This window comes from Varanus komodoensis, unplaced genomic scaffold (genome assembly GCF_004798865.1).
Source record: "Varanus komodoensis strain SLA01 unplaced genomic scaffold, ASM479886v1 scaffold9, whole genome shotgun sequence".
In the NCBI taxonomy this organism is placed as follows: Eukaryota; Metazoa; Chordata; class Lepidosauria; order Squamata; family Varanidae; genus Varanus; species Varanus komodoensis.
In genome coordinates, this window is record NW_025336598.1 from 22,568,609 (window position 1) to 22,591,933 (window position 23,325).

The window sequence follows — 23,325 nt, forward strand, 5'->3', positions numbered from 1 at the left end:
GTACATATAATAGGCTATTTAATATATCATTTGAATAGTTTGTGGTTGTCACTGATTTTAAATTGTTTTACAGGATTTTATGGGTTGCTGTATTTTAATGAAAAATTGTTGTTTTCAATTTTATTTATTTTAATTCTATTGTAAATTGCCTTGAGTCTTACTTTTTTTTAGAAATGCATCTTAATGATCATCTTCATCACCAAATCTTACAAGTCATTAAGAGTGTCCCAAGGGTGCTGGGAGTTGTAGGCCTTTTTTCTGTCTAAACAGAACCTTGCACCTTAAAATATTCAGTTCCATGGTGGATTTTACTGGTCTAATTAAAGTATATAAGTATAACAAGAACAATATCCTTCTTGTTGACTTCAACCTAAAGGATATTCAACTGCTAGGGATATGAATGGCTTGGTGAGTTAGTAAACAGTAAATAGTTATTTATTGACCACCTGCTCTTTCCTGATTTAAACAGAATAAAACAGTTATATGATGTACTGATAATTTTCCTTCTGAGAAAATATGGTCATGATTCAGTCAAAACTAATAACTATTAATTCTAGAATGGTTGGTTCCAAAACAGTTGTCTATTTCATAATCAGTAATGTGAGTCTTCAAAGTTTACATCTTCAAAAATCAGATCACCCTCCCATATTTCTATATTGGATGTATTCATGCAACATGCTAGGTCATGTGGGACGGGATGCCTGCACAACTCAGAATACCCTTGAAAGATGATTGGTTTTGCCATGGTTTGTTCTCCCTTTCATTACCCCTCAGCCTCCCTCCTGGATCCACCACATATCCTAGGCTTTTTGCAGCAGAACTCCTCTTTGCCCCATCCCTACATCAGCACTCTTTCTGTAATTGGTCTTCAGAAGCTGCCTTCTTCTGAGGGAAACTCCATCAGCTGACCAAATGGAATCACTTTTGTAAGCCTTTATGAATGCAGTAATTTGTCAACTGTTGCTGTTTTACAAGTCCTTCTCTCTGATATTGTCACATATCTCCACATACAGTGGTACCTTGGCTCACGAACTTAATCTGTTCCAGGACTCTGGTTGTGACCCAAATCGGTCGTGAGCCAAGTTAAATTTCCCCATAAGGTTCAATGTAAATAAGGTTAATCCATTCTGTAACTATTTTTTTAAATCAGAAAAATGTGAAGCAAAGTGACAAAGAACAACAATGATCGTGGCCATCTCCCCCACCCCACCCCACCCCAAGCATGAGCGCAGCCATCTCCCAGCATAACTGCGCCTGCCATCCTGGAGCGCTGGGGGGGAGAGACGGGTGTGATTGTGGGCGCACTACGGGGAGATGGCCGAGATCGCAGTTGCGCTCCTGCAGAACAGACAGGTGCAATCACGGGCGTGCTCCTGCAGGAAAGACGGGCGCAATCTCGGCCATCTCCCCCCTGTCCCCTGCATGATCATGGCCATCTCCCCACTTGGGGGGGGGGAGATGACCACAATCACGGTCACCACCCAATGCAGAGTTTGTGACCTGAGTCAAAATTTTTATGAAATTTTTGCTCGCGACCCGATTTGGTCGTGAACTATGTTCACGAGCCGAGATACCACTGTACCTTTCTTCCACTTCAGTACAATCCAATGCTTATTCAAAATTAAATATAGTCACTCTCAAAGTAAGAGAACCTGCTGACAAAGCACCTTTCCTCAAGCCTCTCTCTTCCTGTTTGTGGCTTCCTTCCATTTCTAGCTGTCACACCTTGACTGGGATTATAGATCAGTGAATGGGATCGGGAAACATAAACAAATGCCATGGCATAGCAATAACATGGAGGGGAAGTTTGTAGAAATGTAAAGGCAAGTGTCAGATGAAAAATACTGAGTAAGTCTTCCAGAAGCACAAGCAGGAACACATGGAACAACAGGGGCTTTTGCCACACCAGCCAAAGCAGCTCTTTGGATTATCTTGCCAATCCTCAATAAACATTTCCCTGTTGGTTTTGGGTGACAGAACAAGCCACGGTTAGAATATCCCTAAAACAAACCATGGGCTCTTAGGAAGAATATGTCACCCTGCAGAAAGCATAATGGGTTTGCATGGCACAACAACCCACCATGGCTGATCATTCAGGGAGGTTTTGCATGTTGTGAGAACCAGGTCACTGCCTGCTCCAGTTATAAGCATCATTACCAACATTTGTTACTCAGAGCAGCACAGAATAAAAGAGATATAGAGGGAGATCTAAAAGAAAAATATAGCTAAAATATTTTTGTGTTTAAGGACATGCATTTCTGACTCACAGGAATGCCATTTAAATTTTGTTCTTCATAGCATGTGAACAAGATGTTATAACAGTTAGATGGATGAAGCAGGGGGGAATGCCTGATGAAACTTAACTTTTACTCCCCTGTATGATGGCAAGCCATCTGAGAAACGTATGGAAATATTTCAAACCAGGGCAGCTGGATTCCCAACTCCTCTTTTCTTATAACAGCTAATATCTGTTTCAGATTTATAAAATACATTTATTTTCTCTATTCAATTTATTGCAATATATTAAATGAATGACTAATAGATTTATTTATTGATTTATTTATTTATCGATTTATATCCTTTTTTCCTACAAAGGGCTCAAGGCAGCTTACATCATTCTCCTCCTCCATATTATCCCCACAACAACAACCATATGAGGTAGGTTGGGCTGAGAGTCTGTGACTTGCCCAAAGTCACCCAGTTGGCTCCATGGCTGAGTGGGGACTAGAACCCAGGTCGTCTGAGTCCCAATCCCATGCTCTTAACCACTGCACCACACTGGCTCTTTCACACAAGATGTATAGTGTGTGTGTGCATGCATGCATGTGTATGTTTAAGAGATAAAGCATTTGAGTGGGAGACAAAGAGTATGGTGTTGGTCTCTTCCTGTCCATGAGTGGAATCTGTTATTTACCGACTGTTCTTCACAGCTCCATTTGATCACTGACACTGACAAGCTCATTCACAAGGCAAGACTCCACATAACAGCAAGTTGGAAAGTTACATGCACAACTGTGACAAAGTGACCAGAAAAAAATCTAAACAGAATTATGAATACATTGGCATACATTTCTGGTGCTGAAAAAGAGGTGGCAAAACAGTGACAGCCACCCCAATGTGTCACTTGGGCACTTTGAAGGAGCTGCTAGTGGTGGCATGGACAAGCCACCAAGGGTTTTTGCTGTTTATGCTAAGTGTTTCACTTGCTACTTCCCACCATCTAATATGGGGTTCAAACGATATATATATAAAATCAAAAGCAACCCTGTTCATGTCCACCATAGAAAGAGGAGGGTTGAAGGGTCTCCTTCTATTTTATTTTTTTTCACTCAAAATGTCCCCGCATCTGCTCTTTACAGATGGTGGGGTTTCGGGGATAACTATTTGGAGATTTTGTTAACTAAAAACAAAGAATGTTTCAAAGAAAAGAAACCTATGGTGATTTGTAGCATGTAATTTGACATTGATATATATGACCTGTACATGCTGTATTATACAGCTTACTCTAACTAGGAATTTTAAAGAGAGAACTTACATTGCTTTCCTTTTTCTCGTTGTGGAGAGAAGCAGACCCTGGTTGTATTACCGTTTTCAGTTTTGTTTTGGAACTGGGAACAGGCAAGAAACTCAGGCCAAGAAGAATTCACCATCCCAAGAACTGGTTCACATCCTTCCTTTGCAGCCTCACAAAATGATCTACAGGGCAGGAGTCCATGACTGAAAATAAAAACAAGCACCAAAGATGACTGCCCTCTTAGTATATAAAACTATTTGACTTGCCTTTTTTAATCAAGGGCACAAATCAGGTGATGAGGGGAGTGCCTATTTTTTTCTATGCCATCCAATTTTATTTCACAAAATGTGCATGACCCAATACAAAGCCTACAGCTGGAATAAACTGTATATTAAAATGATATACTGAATAGTAAATAGGGGGTTTTAATTGTATAATTCAAAGCTAAATTGGTATTGTTCATAATAATGCACTTATTATCATTGAGTGTAAACTTGCAAAAGAACAACAAAATTAAAAATAGTGTGCAAATTAGGGCTCCCCAATAATTTCGAAATAGATTTGCAACCACAAACACCTCCCCACAACAGATGCTACTTGGGTATTTTGAAGGATCTGTCAGCAGCTATCAAAACAAGATTGCAAAAGCTGGCAGTCAAATCAGAATTTGAGATCTCCAGGAAAAAAGTAAGGGGGTAAAGTGAGCCAAAAATGGCTTGTGAATATAAAAGAAGCAGGCCAGTGATAGTTATCCAAGTGCCACTTATGGAGGGGTTGTTACTGATAGACAGCTTATTACTGGTGGAGGTCCTGACAAAGGTGACAAGGGGGTTTTGTTACTCATACCAATTGGTTTATTCATGGGGACAGTCACCTGTGTTCAGACAACATGCCAATTCATCATGGATGAAATGGGATGGTATAACTTAATGTCCTGCAATAGCAGAGGGTTGGACCTGATGGCCTTCTGGCCCCATCCAATTCTATGATTCTAAAAAACAACCCCAGGTATAAGTCATGGCTTGTCAGGGTGGCTTATAACTCAGAAACAAGCCATTCCAGAGAAAGGGGTCTGGGTACACATGACATGCTACAAGGCATGTCATATTAATCCTTTTTTTAAAAAAAATCCATATAATAATTCTGATTTGATGTTTGCTTATTTAGTTAGTTAAAAGAAAGAAAGAAACTCAAGACAAGCCCTTGTGTCAGGAAAAAAAAGGAGGAGGAATGTTAGCCATTCCCCGTATGAGCAGTTTTCTAGCAGAAAATAGCAATCCTCTTTTTAAAAACATAGAGAGAAATAACCCCTTTTTGTCTTTTTCATTTCCCTTAAGAAGTTTCTAAGTTCTGCCCTGGAGCTGCACATTGGCAGATCCCCAAATATTCTGCGTTTCCTCACTTTCCCAAAATAAAATTCCTTCACAAACAGGAAAATAGTTCTTGGGTGACCCGTTCCAAGGAGGTGTTACAGGCTGAGATAACAGACCTTTAAATAAAAGCATGCAGGCAACACCATAAGAATACCAATAGTTGACAGCTCTTGTCAGTGGCAGAAGTTACAAGCCATCTGAGGTTGGCTTGCTGTAAGCCACAGGCAGAAAACTTTTACATGATGTTTATATGCTTTCCTCAACACATCACAAAGCAGTGGTGAAATATACTATTTTGAAATAGGAGAGTTCTCTTTCCAAGTACCACATAAGCTGCTATTCAGAGATGACTAAAGAGTGTCACGTTTCAAGATATTTCAAGATAAAACCGGGATCTCTTTGATATGTGGTATTTTCATTAGTGTTACTAAAGTGTTTAGTATTATATGAAAAATATTTCAATTACGTAATTCAATTCTATAAATCTTGTATATAATATACAAAATTTGTTTTAAAGTGTTTCTAATCCCCCTTTTTAAAAAATACAAATACAAGAATTACACAAATATACTTAGAAAAAGGCTACAATGATTTAAGTCCAGTTGGTCCTTAAGCTTCATGAAATGAATAGAGGATGATTTATGTCCTCAGTTGTCTCTGTTTCTTACTATAAACTGTTTTTCTGCTGAAAATAAACTTCCCTGCTGGCTCACATAAAATATAACCAAGCTGCAAAGAGAATAAAACCAGCAAAAACAAAGAAACAAAAAACAAACCTCAACACAGTGCTGGAACACCAAGTCTGAGGTAATCAGATAAGAGTTCTCAGGGGAAAGAGTTCCAGAGTCTGAATACAACACTTAAGAAGGCTCAGTTCCACATATCCACCCAATATACACACATTCAAAGCTCAGCCCCATAAAGGAAGGATATATAAGAGACACTTGCCTGACCTCTGAAATAATGTGAATCTCAACACATCGTCATACAATACACGTATTCACAAAAAGGCACAATTTACATTATCATTATTCCAGCCTAGGAAAATGCAATCAATTCTCAAAATGACAGAATTTTCTAAAAGAGGAAATTCACAGAAAACCTCTGAGATACAATAAAAAAATTTTGTTCTAATCCTTTGAGCTTGAATTGAGGGTCTTATCCAATGCAAGCATGAATTTACTTGGCAATGCTACAATTGTTTTATACATTTTTGATATTGTGGATGGTCACTCTGCTTATCTTGCAAACATCTGAGCTTTAACTGAATTGTCACAGGCCACTTGTTGCATTTCTTTGGCACTTACTCCTTGTGTTCACATTTTTCCATCTACAACCATATAAATACCACCCAACAGAGGATACTGAATCATATGATGAAATGGACTCCAGTCCACAACAAAAGTGATTGTAAAAAACTCTGTTCTGGGACTAGATTTGTTGACATTTTTGTAGTAAAATATCAGAACAGTAGCTTTGTTATAGTAAAAAGCATAACCAGAAGAGTTGCACTTCTAGCAGCTCTTGCTGATTGAACCACAAATTGTTTTCCATTCACTGTGAAACAGGATGGGGCACTTTCAAACTCCATGGGTCAGAATACCGAAGTTCCAATGGAAGCAAGAACAGTGTGTTGGGCAGCATTTTCTACTGTGTGGCTTTCAACACAGAGTGCAAGCAAGGGTGTTGGACTTCTGGCCACAGGCCACATACAACCCTCCATTTCCCCCAGATAGCTATTCTCCCTTCCCCTGGCCCCAGCTGCTGATCACCACATTTTTTCTGTTCTAAAAGGCAGAAGCACCTCTCTTCAGACTTAATTACTGGCAATAAAAGCTTTTAAAATATGCTATTATTTTGATACTTTGGTCCCACCCCTTTTCCCTTTAGCTCCACTCACCACTGGAATGTGGCATCTGAAAGCTTCTCCAAAATTAAATTCTGTCCTTGGACTGAAAGAGACTTAAATCTCCTGAATTAGAGACTCACTAATGTACTGAAAATGAAAACAAATCCATGTGGATTTATGAAATAACTTCAGTCTTATGGCAGGATGTTATGAAACGGGAGTTCATTAATTTCATTTCATTTTTAAGGATCTTAACTGGCATTCTGGGGAATGGTTCTTTTGTGGTTTTCTAGATGTGTTTTGTTTCTCTTTTATTAGATGAGCTACTGTTTCAATATTTATTAGATGAGCTAATGTTTCAACATTTATGTTTATACAATGCTGTAGTTAGACCAGCTAAAAGAAAAAGTATGTATAAGTTAGTTCAAGCATAATAATTATAAATGGGAACCTGATACTCTAATATGCTTGCATGAGCTACACAAACAACTTGATAATGACTGAGAAACTATAAAGCTCATAAATGGGAACTGCATGATAATTATATAGGCTGGCACCATTTTTGATCAGGAGGCAACCAAGAAAATGCTGGCTGTAATACCATTTACCAAAGCTCCCTTCCTCTTCATTTGCACCGATTTCCTTTCCTAATTTAAAAAGTTTTACTTTGTGTTCTTACATTTTGTTACTTCTGTTATATTTCTTGTTTAATATTGTAAAGCTCTTTGTTCTCTGGTACCAATCTCTTACTTAGGCCAAGCATTTGTATACAGTTGTATCACTTCTCTGTTGGTATTCATTTTGTTTGGCAAGCCTTTAGCTTTGGAACACATTGCCTCCAGGACTTTATATGATGTGGTCTTCCCACTCTTTAACAGGTGTTTTCATGTGTCTTTTCTAATTAAATATTTTAATTTAGCCTATTTCTCCTTACCTGCCTCCTCATCTGCTTATTTAGTTTGCCAGTGTTTCTCTTCATATTATTGCAACTTTCTTTTCACCCAGTGTTGGCTAGATATAATAATTTAATAGGGAAAACTATTACACAGTAGGCTGCAAAATATGTGTTAAGCACACTGAACAAGGTACATGTATATATGTATTTGCACTAAGTGAGAAATGTTTCCCATGCTTGAAAAACAAACTTGATTTTGCACATCAGCAGGAACTTCTAAGCATAACTATTTCAGCGTGATAGGAATGGAATGCCACTGTCTGTTTGCAATTTCTTCTCTTTAATGGCTGCACGGAGGGGAGAAATTGAATGGGTATAATGTCTCTTGCTGGAATAGTACATTGTTCTATGTAGACTATGAATTCAGGGTGAATCAACACATGGAAAGAGGAAATGGGATTAAAGCAAAGGACTCACATCCTGCATAGCCTCTGTGTTGACATAATCTATATACCAGCTGTATGCAAGATATGGGATCCTGGAGACCCCTAAATTGTCATCTGTTCTATCTAAGGCTATTGATGGAAGGATTGAACTACTCCCTGGCATGCAGCTATTAAAAGTGCAGGAAGTCCCTATGAAACTAGGCAATACCTATTTGAGATAAGAATTCATTTATATTGGAGGTAAAAATTATTATTTGGCAAAGAAGGCAATTTCCCAAGCTTTTAAATAATGCTACATGTCCAATCTTGCCATTGGATTGAATTAGATGTATTATTTATTATTAAGCTCATACCCAAATTTGTTTCCTACAAGAAATCCAAGACAGCTTACATAATCCTTCTCTCCATTTTATCCTCAATTTTTTTAGGTTGAGCACCAGTGATTGGCTAAAAATTAGCCACTTAGCTTCATGTCCAAATGGGGACTAGAACCTGGATCTCCCAAGTGCTACCCCACACAGGCTCTGGAGATTAGAAGCAGTTAACTGTGGCTAGATCAGGCCCAAAAGCCATAGAAAAGTAATTCATATATCTTATTGTGTTTAAACTGTTATAATAACATTAATTAGCTGTTCCTGAAGAATCACACTGCAGTGCATTCCTGACTGCTCACTTAGCTTGACAGACACTTGTTGGTGATAGCTAAGAATGAAAGAGCTGTCTCGGGGGTGTGGGGGGGAGGTTATAAGGCTCCATTGCCACGATTGGGTACGCAATTCTAATCACTGACCAACTTTCGTTCCCAAATACCTGTCAACACCATCACTGATGCACTCAGGAAGAGCAAGGCTACATCCAAACAGCATGATGTGCTGATAGCAGCTGAGGCGGTTGAGATAACTGAAGAACTTGAGAAATTTTTCCATTTCAATGCTTTTGACAATTGAAAGTACTGGTCTTAAAGTCGTGTGGTTATATGGCAGCATTTGGCACTGGTTGTAGGTTATATTTATGCAGGAACCTGTGAAATAAGAACACATTTGTGACATAAAACAGCAACATTACTGTGCTAGAAAGCAAAAATTAGGGAATGTTAGTGACTTTTGGGTCAATGCAGTTTTAATTTTGAGCTTTATAGGAGCTATCCATAGAGTTCAATGCTGAAGAAGCTATTTTGGAGTGGGGCTCAAAGGCACCAATTCACATAACTCCACCTGAGATCTTTCAACATGGAACATTGACATATGGCACTTGATCATGTTGTAAATAATGTAGGCACCGAACTGTGTTCCTTAATGATTGTCCACCAAGCAGAATTTGCATTTGAAGAAAAAATAATAACTACAGCCTTGCAAGCAAAAGAAGGTACCATGCAGATCCCGGCAGAGGGAAGTGTGCTATACTTATATGAAATGTTTTCTTAAAAATTACAAGATTGTTGAAGTCAGAACAATTACAATTTGTTTTTGCTCACCTAGCAAAAAATATGTCTTTTTGCTGAACATGTATTTGTACTTGTCTCCTACTTTTGTCAAATGAATCAGGACAGTTTCTCTCCAGAATTACTTTATCACACCTTCCCATAACAGGCTGTTAGCTAACCTATGGCAGCAAATAGCTAACCTATGGCAGCAAATAAGTATTACTATAAAGTAAAGCTAATATTAATTTCAGTATCATTATGTAGCCTAAAAATTCTTTATTATTCAAAATCCTATTACCTACTTTCCCAGACAAATATTTTCTTCGTAAGTGAATAATTATTTTGTTATTACTCAGACATATGCCTCAACCAAGAGAGTTTACATCTAAGCCAAATAATTTTTATCAACTATTTAAGCCTGAATTAGCTAAAGTCAGTTTAAATGATTAGTAGAAGAAAAGAAATCATTAGGATAAAGAAACTTAGAAAGTTTACCCTGGACAATGGTCTTACCTGAGGGAATAGGAATTTTAAGAATGGTATGTGCATTACATCAGTTGTGAAAGATACAATTAACTGTTTTCTTATTCCCAGTCATTGGCATACTGCACTTTATAACTTATAACTGCTTATACCAGGGGTGGCTAGACTTGCTCAAAGGAAGAACCACATTCAGGAAATGTCAGATGTTTAAGAGCCGTAAGGCATGAAAAAATATTTATTTATTATGACCAAACAGATATTGTGACAATTATCAGACTAGTTACTGCTAGTAGAGGTCTTGTGAGTCTCCACCTTGGCTGTGAGTCATTGAACCTCATTCTTGGCAGGACTCTTCCACCTGCTGACTGGGCTGCTGTCTGAGGCTCAGAGCAGAAGTGACAAGATAGAAGCCTCCCTGTGATTGGTTATCACAGCAGCCGATGCACATGTCTTTCCCCTGATGGTTTTTGTGCTTGCTGGGCCAACTGCTTGATCAGTTGAAGCTCAGAGTTAGGGTCACATGATTGAAGCACCACGAGTGGTTATTCACAGCAAGAGACTTGAACCTCGTCCCCTGCTTTTCTTCCTGCCTGCTCAGTTGCTCAGATTAGAAGTTGCTTCGGGTCTTTTTGGTCCCTCTGCAAGCTGCAAAATAAACTCAAAGAGCCACGTGTGGCCCATGACCCTCAGTTTGGCCATGCCTGGTTTATACACTACTTACATATTAGAACTGGAAGGAAGGAAGGAAGGAAGGAAGGAAGGAAGGAAGGAAGGAAGGAGCAGGTAAATTAGAAAGGGTCCAGCAGAGGGTGACAAAAATGATCCAGGGTTTAGAAACACTGCCCTATGAGAAGAGACTGAGGGTAATGACCATGTTCAGCCTTGAGAAGACTGAGGGGGGACATGGTATCCCTCTATAAGTACCTCAAAGGCTGTCACAAAGAGGAAGGTCAAGATCATTTCTTGCTAATGTCAGAATGTAGGACACGGAATAATCAATTCAAGTTGCAGCAACCTAGATTCAGGCTGGACATCAGGAAGAGCTTCCTCACTCTCAGAGCAATACAACAGTGGAACCAACTGCCTAGAGAAGTGGTGGGCGCTCCCACACTAGAGACATTCAAAAGGAAACTGGAGAGCCATCTGAGTGGGATGGTGTGACTTGACAACGGCAGGGGGTTAGACCGGATGGCCTTCATGGCCCAACCTTTTATTCTATGATTCTAAAGAAGGAGGATGGAAGGTAGGTAGGTAGGTAGGTAGATTTGTTAACCCTGATTTAAAAAAAAATCTAAGCATATCCAGTCTCACTTTTTAAACTCACTTAAATCAAAGCGCTGTCACCACTTCATGCATAAATGGGGCCTGCTTCTGCTGTTCTGATGCTAAACAGATTTGCTTAGGAATAAGCACCATTTTATTCTAGAAAATGGTAACATTTTTATAGTAAGAACAATAATAGGAGTATCTCTAATCATATAGAGGTCTTACTGGGTCAATTAGATTTTTTTTTTTTAAAAAAAGCAGAAATAAAAATAACTGTGATGAGAAACATGGGTCTGAGTCTGCTCCTGCTGGCCTAGGTTTTGAAAATAGACATTTTTACTGTTTTACACTGCCTCCCCCTCTTCAGGTGGTCATATGGGGCTTTGGGCTGAGAGGTCCTGGATTTCAGCCCCAAAGTCCAGTTCTGGCCACACCACTGCTATCTCAGTCTCTTGCATTTTTTTCTCCCAGAGACCTTTGGCTATGGGCAGTATAGAAATGAAATAGTAACAGTAGTAATAATACTAATATGTAAACAGGAACCATTTGTATCTACTTCTAATTGTTCACCGACTTAATCATCCCTGGAAGGCAATAAATTTATAAAGGTTGAATTACTTCAACATCATCTGTAATTTTCTATCATTTGACTGTATTTTTCTGAATAATTTATCCTGTTAATTCTTGCTTTTATTTTTCCAGAAAATAATCTATTGTACTTTTATAAACTACTGTTTTTCCTAAGCATATGAAATCATTTGCTTTTTTCTGCGGTATGTTTCCAGTCTGTTTACCCTAGTATTTATACTATTATAAATGCAGAATCTGCAACAGGAAGTTTTCTGTAAATGAAGTAAAATACAGCCTCTCTGATTACTTAGCTGCTAATTACCAACAGAGAAATTCTTTGAACCTTAGAAAATCATAAGGTTATTCAATTCTCCAGCTCCATGGTTCATGGGAGCACACCTTGCAGGCAACAGAGAAAGAATTGCTCTGCTACTTTGCATTCGCAAAATCAATATAATCAATGAGTTTATAAAAATATAGCAACTTTTTGAATTAGCATAACACATACATTGTTTTGTGACTGTATTTTCCTGGCTTGGGTAAGGCTATCCTTTTTGAGCTGTGTCAGGATGGTGAATTATATTGTCCTTGTAGTATCCCACTGAAAAGATTCTTCAGATGTAGGCAGAAAGTTGAATTTAACTTGTTATTAAAATCCCCTGGTAGCCCACCCAGCCTTATTGCCTTATGCCGTTTTAGTTTTTAACATTTTGATCTTCTTCTTCAGTAATTGCCTAGAAATATGTTCTTGGCATATATTTCTAATTATGGGCAGAGATGCTTTACATAAATACTTATGTTTGAATACGTTGGGAACTATAGCTTTGTAAATAATGGTTCGGATTCCCTAATTGCTTTTGCTTTATATTTTTCTGTTGTCATCTTTATAGATTCTATTTTTTACTGTGCTAGTCCTAAACTTATTTGCAAAAATTGTGAATGCTCGTTGCTAAACTCATAGTAGTTTTGCCTTGCATATTTCATAGTTAATAAAATCTGATCAGTATCTAAAACATCAAGTTCTCTTTTTTCTACGTTAGATTTCTGTATATAAATATTTCACACTCTATTTGTGACTTTTTAATATTTGTTCAGTTTCTATTAATTACCTTTCTTCATTGTTATTCTTTCTCAGTGTATTAGAGTTCACTAACATAGCCTTCACAGTGTCCTAAACATGGTGACTTTATATACCTTCTGTATAGCTTTGTTCAAGTAACTGTGTGGTGAAGGACATGTTCTTTACATAATAGCATCTGATTCAACTTTCAGCAAGATGAGCAGTCATACTTCTTCCCAAGCTGGATGGTAGTAACCACTGGAGCATGATCTGATATTGTGATAGGTTCAGTGGAAGAATGCATTAATGACTAAGATATTCTGTGATGTAGTCTATATCTTGTTTATGTATAAAAGTCTTTCTTTTTAGAGTTAAGTAATGTCTAGGTCCACCAAAACTTGATTCCTTAGTTTCTGTATTTTTATATGTTGGTCTCTCTTATCGAATTTATAACCCACAATTAAATCTAAATCTCCTCCTAGCCCAGGTATTTCCAGATGAAAGGTTCCAAGAACTAGTGATCAGAAAACATTATGCAGCTGTCCTGCCTTTTTCATTTCTTTTCCACATGTCTATTCAAGTGAACATGCAAATCTGGGAGTTAGGTCTACCAGCTCCCAGACAGTGGTGAAGCTAAAACTGGCCACAACATAGGAATCCATACCGTATCCACACTGCCTAAATAATGCATCTGTTAAGGGCATGGCCCTTAACCACATCATTTCCCCAGCATTTTGAAGCTCAAGCATGGAATCCCTTAACACAACATGATAAATGCCTTTTTGTTAATTGAATTTAAAAATATGTGACCAAAGCAATAGAAATATAATCAGGTCAATAACAACTTATTTGAAATTAAGAGAATGGTAAGGTGGGTTTAGAAGTGATGAACTGATATTATGCAAAATAGTATTATTATTAGTTGTATTGTGATGATGAAGATGATGATGATATTCAAACTGAGCATATCAAAGAACAGCATAAGAGTTTTTTCAGTTTTTCTTTTCTTAAAATATAAAATAAAATAAAATAAAATAAAATAAAATAAAATAAAAGCACATGGAAATGGTGGGTGGAGAGCAAAGGACCATTACGCTTACAGTCTTCATAACAGCAATTTCTACATGTGCTTTACACAGTAATTCCCAAATCAGATGCTTATTGCATAATAAAAGCTAACTAGTGTCCCTTAAGAAATTTACAAGAAGTTCTGGTACTTGTAATATAGAACTTCTGAGGCTGGTGACAGATTCTGTGCACATTGGTTAACTTTTAAAATATCTTAACTGCTAAAACATTTGCGCACATTTCTAAGGCCAAAAAGGCGGGGAACTAGTGATGGTCCCTCCAAAATGCTATTTGGGCTGTCACTGGTAGCAGCACAGGAAAGATCATAAGGTATGAATAAGTGGTTTTGCTGCTTTTGCCAATCAGCTCACTAGCCATTCCTCGCAAGCCTCAATGGAATTGGGCTTGCATGACAAGACAGTCCAGTATGGGATGAACAACCCCTAGAACATGGGTCCTCAAATTATGGCTCGAGGGCCGGATCCGGCCCACCATGCCCATTTATCCGGCCCATTTATCCAGCCCATTTAGACCCACTGCCACCCACCTCACCCCGCACGCGAGGAGGCAGCGGTTTGCTCGCTCGGAGAAAATGATCTTCAAACGAGCAAGCCGCTGCCTCGTGTGCCCACTTCGTGGTGCATGCCTGCCCCTGCCATTCCTCACCTTGCCTCGCCATGCACCCCGCCCCCGCCTCCATGTGCATGCCACATGTACCACCCCCGCACCGGCCCGTGCGCTCCACCGGCACCACCTTTCCGTCCTGCGCCCAGCACCAGCAGCTTTCAACTGGCCCCCTGGTGGAAAAGTTTGAGGACCCCTGCCCTAGAACATAACTAAGCCACCCTGCAGGAAGTAGCCTGGATTCCAGTTCCCTGTAGCTAGTTGTCCACAATAGGTTATTGTATCATGTGAACCCAGTCACTTCTGTACACTAGCCACTGTAAGACCTCATTGCTGCTGAGTGCAGCAGCAGTTCTAGGTCTTACGTTAAGTGAAATGCATCTAGGCCAAGATGCAGAAGAAATTTTATCTATCAGCTGCTTTTGATCAGTTGTTTACTTTTGCTTACTTTGGATTGCTTTTTTATTTATTTCATTTTTATGCTGCTCAACAGCCAAAGGTCTGTTACTTGGTACTTTGACTTGCAATAGCCCCAACCAAAGGACAGAATAGCTGCAAGTTGTGGGCCAAAACTTCTGGGGGGCATCAGATCGGGAATGCAGTGCTAAGAAGAAAAGGCTGCACTTTCTTTAAAGTTAGTCGTGCTTAAATGCTATTTTAAATAAACAGGTCTTTTTAGTGAGCTACCTCCACTGATTTGAATGAGATTCAAGAGAGGCTAATTTTAGTTGGTTCAAAGTGATTGATTATAAAATGATCAAGAGGCTCCAAATGAAGCAAGACAGTTGAACAAACAGACAATTTTAAGAAGTGAGCAGGCTGATTACTCCAACATAACATGCTTAATATATTTTAGCATTATAACATGCCTGAGGTTGCTTGCTAAGTGATGGCATTCATTTGCTTCTAATTTTCCTAAAAGAAAGAGCTTAGTCTGCTGCCACACTGGTTGGGTTCTGTAATAACTCACCTTCAGTTGTATAAACATGTATCATGTTCACAACAACCATTTAGCTGTGAATTCAATATTAAAAGGAGGTTCTTGTCTTAGACTTCTCCCACTGAGGAAATGTCTGTCAAGAACTACATGGACTTCTGTTCCTCTGTATTCATAGCTTTGAAAATGATGCTGACTATAACATTGCTATCTGTATGTTTTTGTCTGTATGGATTAATATTAATATAAACTTACCCATTTTCAAGTCTATTCCTTGCACAGCTGGTGGATGTGTGGGTTTTAGCCTAGGGAGAGATGATGTCTTGTCTATGACCTTCATGGGTGTACCTGTGGACCATGGTGTTTCTTCTTCTGATTTGACTGATGACCAGAAAGTATCTCCAGGGCCTTTAGTCAAAATCCTTTCATCTGCAGGACTAGTTTTCAGAACTGGAGTTTGAGAAATAACCTGTGTAGCTTCCTTATGAATACTAAAGTTTTTATGCATTTGGTCAACGTGAAATAATGGACTTGTGGTCCAAGATGATGGCTGCATTTTGTTGCCTCTTGAAGGAGCCATATTTGAACCACTGTCAGTTATGTTTGGAAAAGGAATGTCAAGCATCTCAGTATCACTCTCAGTGCCAAGTAAGTCACTTCCATTTTCATAAAAGCATTTTTTCCCTAACACACCTGCATGGAAGAAAAATAATAAGCAAAATCAGACCGCATGTTAAAATTCATTAACAAGAACAAAAATCCCCTGCACTCCTATTATGAGAAACAGGCACTTGGAAACTATGGAATATAGGGGGAAAAATACATTTGTGTAATCCTAGGCATCACTGTTATGCAGCTAGACATAGATTTTTTTACCACTGGATAATTAACTGGTCTTCACATTGCCAGCTCTATCTTTTACAAATAATATTCTTTACAGCTCCATGCATATTTTCTCTGTAACACATAAATGCAAAGTAGACATTGTTTCCTATGCACAGTATTATGCAATTTATAGTTCAAACCTATAAAGAGAGTCAAGAGCTTTTAAGTCCTATTTTGGTATCTGGATTGTTTTTTCTCCAAAAGTACAACTGACTTTTTATGATAGCATATTATTTTTCAATGTGTACAGCTTGATTTAGTTGAGGTGTGGATTCAGTGCCCGATTACAAAAAGCTTCTACAAAGCACTAAGTCCTGTTTACTCTTCTCCACCATCACCTGCCAATATGAGCACACTTGGAAATTTCAGACCAAGGACAAAATTCAATTTCAGAGAAGTTCTTAGGAGCTACATTCCATTGATGGGTGGGACTGAAGGTAAAGATCTGGGACCAGAAGTTGCCCCCACAAAAATATAAAAAATACCAGCATATAGTTGGTTAAGCTTTTATTGCCGGTAACTATTGCTGTGAGAGGCATTCCAACATTTTAAAATGGAAAAAAATACTGAGAAATGCTGAGAAACCACAAAATAGTCACTGGGGGTAAGAGAAGTGACCAGGAGAAGGGGTGTGGCCCTGTAATTAAAAGACTAATTAATCACATGATCATTACCTTTAACTGCTAAAACTGTGCACTTTATTTCTAAAGTATGAGTTATCAATTGCTTGTTCTTACTGTGTATTTTTCTACTAAATCCTTTCCACCTTTATTCTTATGAGCAGGTCAGGGTACATAATAGCCATTTGCCTGTGTGTAGGTTCTCAGGTGCACTGATAGAAATTTATAAGCCAGAAGTGATGTGTAACAGGAGAACAGATAACAGAGGTAATATTTTCATATTTTAATTTCCAATAGAGCTTTATGGGCAGAAATTAGTAAATGCAGCTTTTGTAGTATAGAGGCAATGATGTGGGAAGATGCATCTGTCAAATTTCTATTACAGAGCTGTCAAAGCTAGATAACCACTGACAGGGTAAAAAGGTGGCAACCATTAATATTTGATTCAGCTGAAGAGAATGTATATTAAACGCATATGGCATGCCGGCTGGAACTTTATATATTTGTATAAAGTCAGATACAGACTGAGAAATTTGCATCAATTTTCTCTTTTGAAGTATTATTTTGCTTCACAATATTTTACCATTCCAAGAAGCTCTGACAATTTGGTAAGCAAAATGGAGAAAAGTTAACAGGAATTTACATGCTTAGAACAATCATTATTTGAGTAAGGCATTTTTATAGTCAGGAATTAAAAAGAAAAAAATATCTACCAAATACATTATTGGACTCAAGCAACTGACTAATCGTAGCACTGAGGCATGAAGGAGAGACCTATTCTGCAATGACATATCTTTTTGGCCCAATGTGTTGCAACTTCATTCCTTTTCCTTGATTCACATATGACAATATAAAAGATATTTCCCCATGTCCTCCTAAACTTGTTTTCTATAATTAGGAAGATGGTTTCTGCTGATGGCGATGGAACAATTCACCTCTCCTTTTAATGCTCTGTCATCTGATGCAGGCACCTCACCCTACTTCATGAGACAGCTGGTCTAGGGCTTGGATTTGTTCTAAGCAAATGTCTTCAGCACTTTCTGTCTTCTGAGGTCCAGAAGACAGGAAGATGGATGGAAGTGAAAAGGAAGAAGTATGCTGGTCTGGTTTGCTTTGCATAGCTCCACACTCCCTCTCCCCCAGTCACTAGCCATACAGTTAAAGTAGCACATTGATTCAGCTCTCAACATCTGGCACAATTGCTGATCTAAAATGAGGAGAGGGAACGAAGATGATGAATAAGGAGAAAGTTGGTTACATCTTTTCCCTCTTTGCTTCCTCAATTACTTTCTGTTTTCCTTTCTAGAGCTTCCATCCCCATTCTCCAAATAGAACAAGAACATGTTTTTTCCTTCTTTTTTTAATGGTGTTACCACTAATGCAAACTAATTCATTTATACATGAATGCAATCCAACCATTTCTCCTTGCAAACTACTAATATTTTCCCAGATCTGAATCCCTCTACTTGAGTCATTTAGATCCCATCCTGGTATTTACCCATATATCTATGTCTATATCTATATAGATACATTACTTGCAGATACAATACTGCAATACATGCAGTATTGATACTTTATTTTAATAGGGATATTTTAGTTGGTTATAATTTAGTAATATTCAGACCTGATGTTCTTTCTTAATTATAACAATTTAATGTGAACAGTTCATGTGCCATTTCTCCCTCAAGATATTATGATGGCTCTCCTTCACTTGCATTTTTGTTTCCTAATGAAATAGAGCAGAAGACATGTAGGCTTTTTATGCAATGCTAGCTACCAAGAAATATAGTTTGAGTATCCTGTTTCTACTTGGCAAGCTTGCATGATTTTAATCCACTTTAGCTTGTGGTCCAGTTAAAGATACATATATACCAAGACTGAGTTATCAGTACAGTAATTACCCTTTATGTTAACTTGCCACCAAGGATTCTCTCCTCAACTAAATATCCAGAATAGGGTTGATGAAAGGCTCCTACCTGAAGATAAAATGGTGTAAGTAGAAAATTGTCCTAAGCATTCCCAGTGGCAGAAGCATTAGCTAAACATGCATTCTTGCTGTCATTGTTTCTGTTTACATACTTACTAAAGTTAGAATACAAGCCAAATCTATTAAAAACAATTATAACTTTCTCATTAACTTCAGCAGCAGGTCAGTCAATAGGACCTTCTTATTTATTTTTAATCAGTTAATATTAATTTTAATTAGTTATTTTTAATATGTCTAATTGTTATAGTTCTGTTGGCCACAGTTATGTTTTTTCACCAGCCAAATCCTTACCTTCAACAATGTGTCAGTCAATGAAACTTTCTTTCATTTATTTTTTAATCAGCTAATATTATCTTTTACTGCTTTTTATAGCTTTGTTGGTCACAGTTAGTATGTTTTTCCACCAACCAAATCCTTAACTCACTCTCAGTGCCCATATGTATGGGTGTCACAGGACATGAGAGCCTAGATATTAAAACTGGATGAATATGCCAGCACAGTAGCCCATTCTAAGCAGATCAAGCATGCCAAATTTCAGAGAAATAAGTGGAAGTAGTTTTCCATTTCGATTTGCTTTCAAGGCAATTTGGGGAGAACTAAAAAGGGATTTATTTTTTCCTTCACTTTTCAAGTAAATAGAGCAATTTCCCTATTCATTTGAAAAAGGAAGGAAAACCGCAACCCCCCAAAATGGCTGGGGGAGTAAAAATCCACCCCCTCCCAAGGACACTGTTGCTCCCAAAGTCCTAATGAGAGGAAAGTGCTGGAGGGAGGAGTTTGACTCAGGTTCTGAGGGCTTGGTGAAACTTCACATGCCTACTTGCAGAAGTGGAGTGAGCAGCAGTTATTCAGTGAACAGGGAGCAGTAGCTACAGAGAACTACCAGCTGGTGATTCCCAAATAATTCTTGGAAACCCTGAAAACTTCTGCTGCCCTACTGCCATAGACATACAGTGCAGTAAAACACACAGGAGTTGTCTCTGTTAAGCTTTTCTTCCTCCCTCCTAAAATCACTATCAGGAGATCTCTAATAGTTATTCCCTGACTGGAAGTTGAAGGTGTCAGGTGTCAACCCGACTCCCCACCCTGCACATCCACAGCCAGAATTTTCAATCTAGCTGGGAATATTCTATTGTGAGAAAGCTGGGTTCCATATCCCTAGAGAGCTCCTAGTGCTAATAATCAGTAGGAATTGCTCATATGTTCCATTTTAAATTCCTTAACAGATTTTTCTGGTAGGAAAAAAATGAAAGAAGAGTGGGGAAATCTGAGAGGATTAGCGATGGAAGCCAACAGTATTTGGAACCCTGCAAAATTCTTACACTTCAGGACCATTTTAAGGTAAAATTTTTAAAAAGTACCCACTGTTCATGTCATTGTGCCACTTCAAACCTTAAAATGGCTCCTTAAGAATTCTAAAATTCGCTGTCTGTAAAGTCAGAAATATGGTAAACTCAGCTTTATCAGTCTATAAGCCAAAAGGAGAGAAAGAAATAGCCACAGGTGCACCATTATAATGTAAACTTAGAGGCTTGTGGACAAGTGGATTATTTTACAGAGTTAGTATCTGTATGACTCCAGAAAGCTTTTGCAAAGTTGCAATTCAATTTAATGGATACTGCTTGTAGAGACGGAAAACACAGAAATATCCCAGTAAATGAGAATTCCTGTATTGCTGGTTCACCTGAGCTAGAGGATCTTGTTCATTATATTTTGTGCTGTCCTTTATGCAAAGATCCAATGGTTTGTTCCTTAATTTTAAACTGGGGGGAGGGCAGAGTCCCTTGGATACATGTTTTAATCTACTAGTATATATGAATAAATACATGATCTGGCATGTAGCTCTCTTTGCAATTGTTGCCAAGAAGATTAGAAAGCAAGAAATAGCAGAGGTAGCTATCAATGGCAAAGGAGATGATCTTATTTGATTTTATCAGATATATGTATAATGATTTTAGATTTTTAAAGTCTGTATATTTGATATATGTATTGTGGCTATCTTTAATATTTTAATGGGGTTTGCATTAATTTTATGCAAACCCCACTGGCAAAAATGTGATGATGATGACGATGATGATGATGAAAGAGTTTCACTTGGGGCAATTTACCTGTTGATTTGCACAAGTGTTGCTTGGACAAATCTTTTCCCTGACATGTTAGGTTTCCAGAAGCAGGACATTTTTGATATGTAATATCACTTGTTTTCCGAGTACTTTAATGCTTGATTTTCCTGAATATGCAAACCAAACCTTACTGCATGCATAGGAAGTAATACAACTAATTGATCGGGGAGGATATGGTTCTAGACAGAAACTTTAATGCAATACTAACCTTTCTCTGTCTCTATCATCTCAAAAATGATATTTTTAGATCTTGCATTACCAAGTTAAATAATCAGTCAAGTTCAGTTTTTTCCCCTTATTGTTTTTACTTAATTCTATAGTACTACTTACCTACAAATGTAATCAAGATCACCAACAAAAGTATGAGAGCACAGATGCATGGAATCAGTATCAATAACAAGAGTCGAAAGTACTTGGCAGAGGCCAGTTTCTGAGAACAACCATCCTCCATATTATCTTCATCTGTTACAGGTACCTAAAACACAAAGACACAGCATTTTAAAATTCTGACATAAAGTACTAACTGAATATGGCTACTCCACAAAATAGAAATCTCACTAAACCAAAAAGACTCAGTAAAAGAATTTTACTGTTATGCTGTTTAAAAGTTATTATTGTTTAATAGTGTATTTGTTATTGGGATTTTATGTATACTGCTTTGGAATTTATTTCTGATTTAATCCATGTTTAATTATCTTTAAATAAGTAATACTTACAAAATTAATGTATTGAAATATATTTCATTATTTAAAAACTTATAAAGGAAATACAACTTAGAATTAATTTCACAACTGTGCTTCCTTTTTATAGAGGAAAATAAATTATATATTGGTTTTTATGCAAACACCTGAAACAGCTGTCCTAACGAATTTATTTTTAGAAGTGTTTAATATAGAATACATATCCTCCCCTTTAAAAAAAAAAAAAACTCACTACAGGGGTTTTTTCATGTAGTACTTGGATAGGGCAAATACTAAACATTTTATAAGTTCAATCAAATAGTAAGGTTATTAATTCCAGACAGTGTTTTTCTCTTGAAGGCAACTTATCGTTCAAGTATTCTACGGAATTATCCAATGTCATAGCTGGGAAAATGTTTTAAATTAAAGCAGGTTTATTTTGCAGTAGATGCAGTTAAACAGCAGTAGGATAAACAGCAAGCAATCTCCAGGCCCCATCCTATCCCAAATATATGGAAGTTTCCTTTAGCAGATCAAGTTCCCTATCATTTGGTTAAACTAACTAACTATCTGGAGTTGAATAGGAACTCAAGCTACTTTGTTTATTCCATATAGTTTTCCCATGTTCTAGCCATTCAACATGAAAAGAAAAAAGGAGTGTCTCCTACCCTTAACCACCACCACCCCACCAAATCCCGTCCCTTTATCTTATACCATCTCTACTGGTGGGCATAAGTTTTATTTGTTCATTTTATTTTAGGTTTCAAGATAACAAAACCATAAAAAAGAAAAATGAATGCAGACATATCTCCTCCCAGACATAAACTCAGACATCTTTACCAGTCATCTGAATATATATTCCAAAACAACTAAGAACTAAAGCCCAAAAACAAAATCACAATTTGATTAAAAATTAGTAGGGCCACCACTATTCAAATAAATTTGCTTTCTACCCATATCAAGGCTTTGGTTCACTCTTTACCAATCCTAGACTAATTTAATAAAAAAATAAGTTTGATTATGCAACAAGGGGGTAAAAACTGTCTGAAACTAATCTAACACTATTCATTAGTTCTGTTAAGAGCCAAGCTGACCTTCTGAAATAAAATGAGGCATAAAAGTTACAGATTATTTATCTAAATAATTTAATCCTAAACAGTAAATGTAATCTAAATTTAATCCCGAGTAGTTGAGAAATTCACCCAAATTGTCATGGTTAAATTCATGTGTACTAAACCAATGGAAGCATAGAAAGATTAAATTTAGTTGTTTTTGTTTTCCTGTCGTAATGGAATCAATAAAGGAAATGATCGACAATTTTTAAAGATCTTCCTAGAAAAATGAGAAAAGTCCCTATAGAAAGCAACCACTGATGTTTTATTGACTGTTCGAGTGAAAATCTGCCATTATTTCCCAACTTCTAACATTGTTGAATAACTATAGTAATTTTGGAATTGGAAGGAAATGCTTAAGGATCAGCAAGTTGACAAATGGGGATTAGCCAGTGTTCCTTTAAATTGAA

At 37.5% G+C, this 23,325-nt stretch overlaps 1 protein-coding gene across 9 annotated transcripts in view; it reads right to left on the reverse strand.

Annotated features, from left to right (window-relative positions):
- Positions 1 to 23,325, reverse strand: part of CORIN (corin, serine peptidase) — a 136,784-nt gene that overhangs the window by 79,525 nt on the left and 33,934 nt on the right. For all 9 annotated transcript variants that reach the window (XM_044417812.1, XM_044417809.1, XM_044417813.1 and 6 more), the window contains 4 exons: positions 21,454 to 21,598; positions 15,764 to 16,201; positions 8,888 to 9,098; positions 3,536 to 3,717 (listed from right to left, as the gene is read on the reverse strand). In XM_044417812.1, the coding sequence (XP_044273747.1) occupies positions 3,536 to 3,717; positions 8,888 to 9,098; positions 15,764 to 16,201; positions 21,454 to 21,574 (952 nt within the window). In that variant the 5' untranslated portion in view covers positions 21,575 to 21,598. The remainder of the gene's footprint in view (positions 1 to 3,535; positions 3,718 to 8,887; positions 9,099 to 15,763; positions 16,202 to 21,453; positions 21,599 to 23,325) is intronic.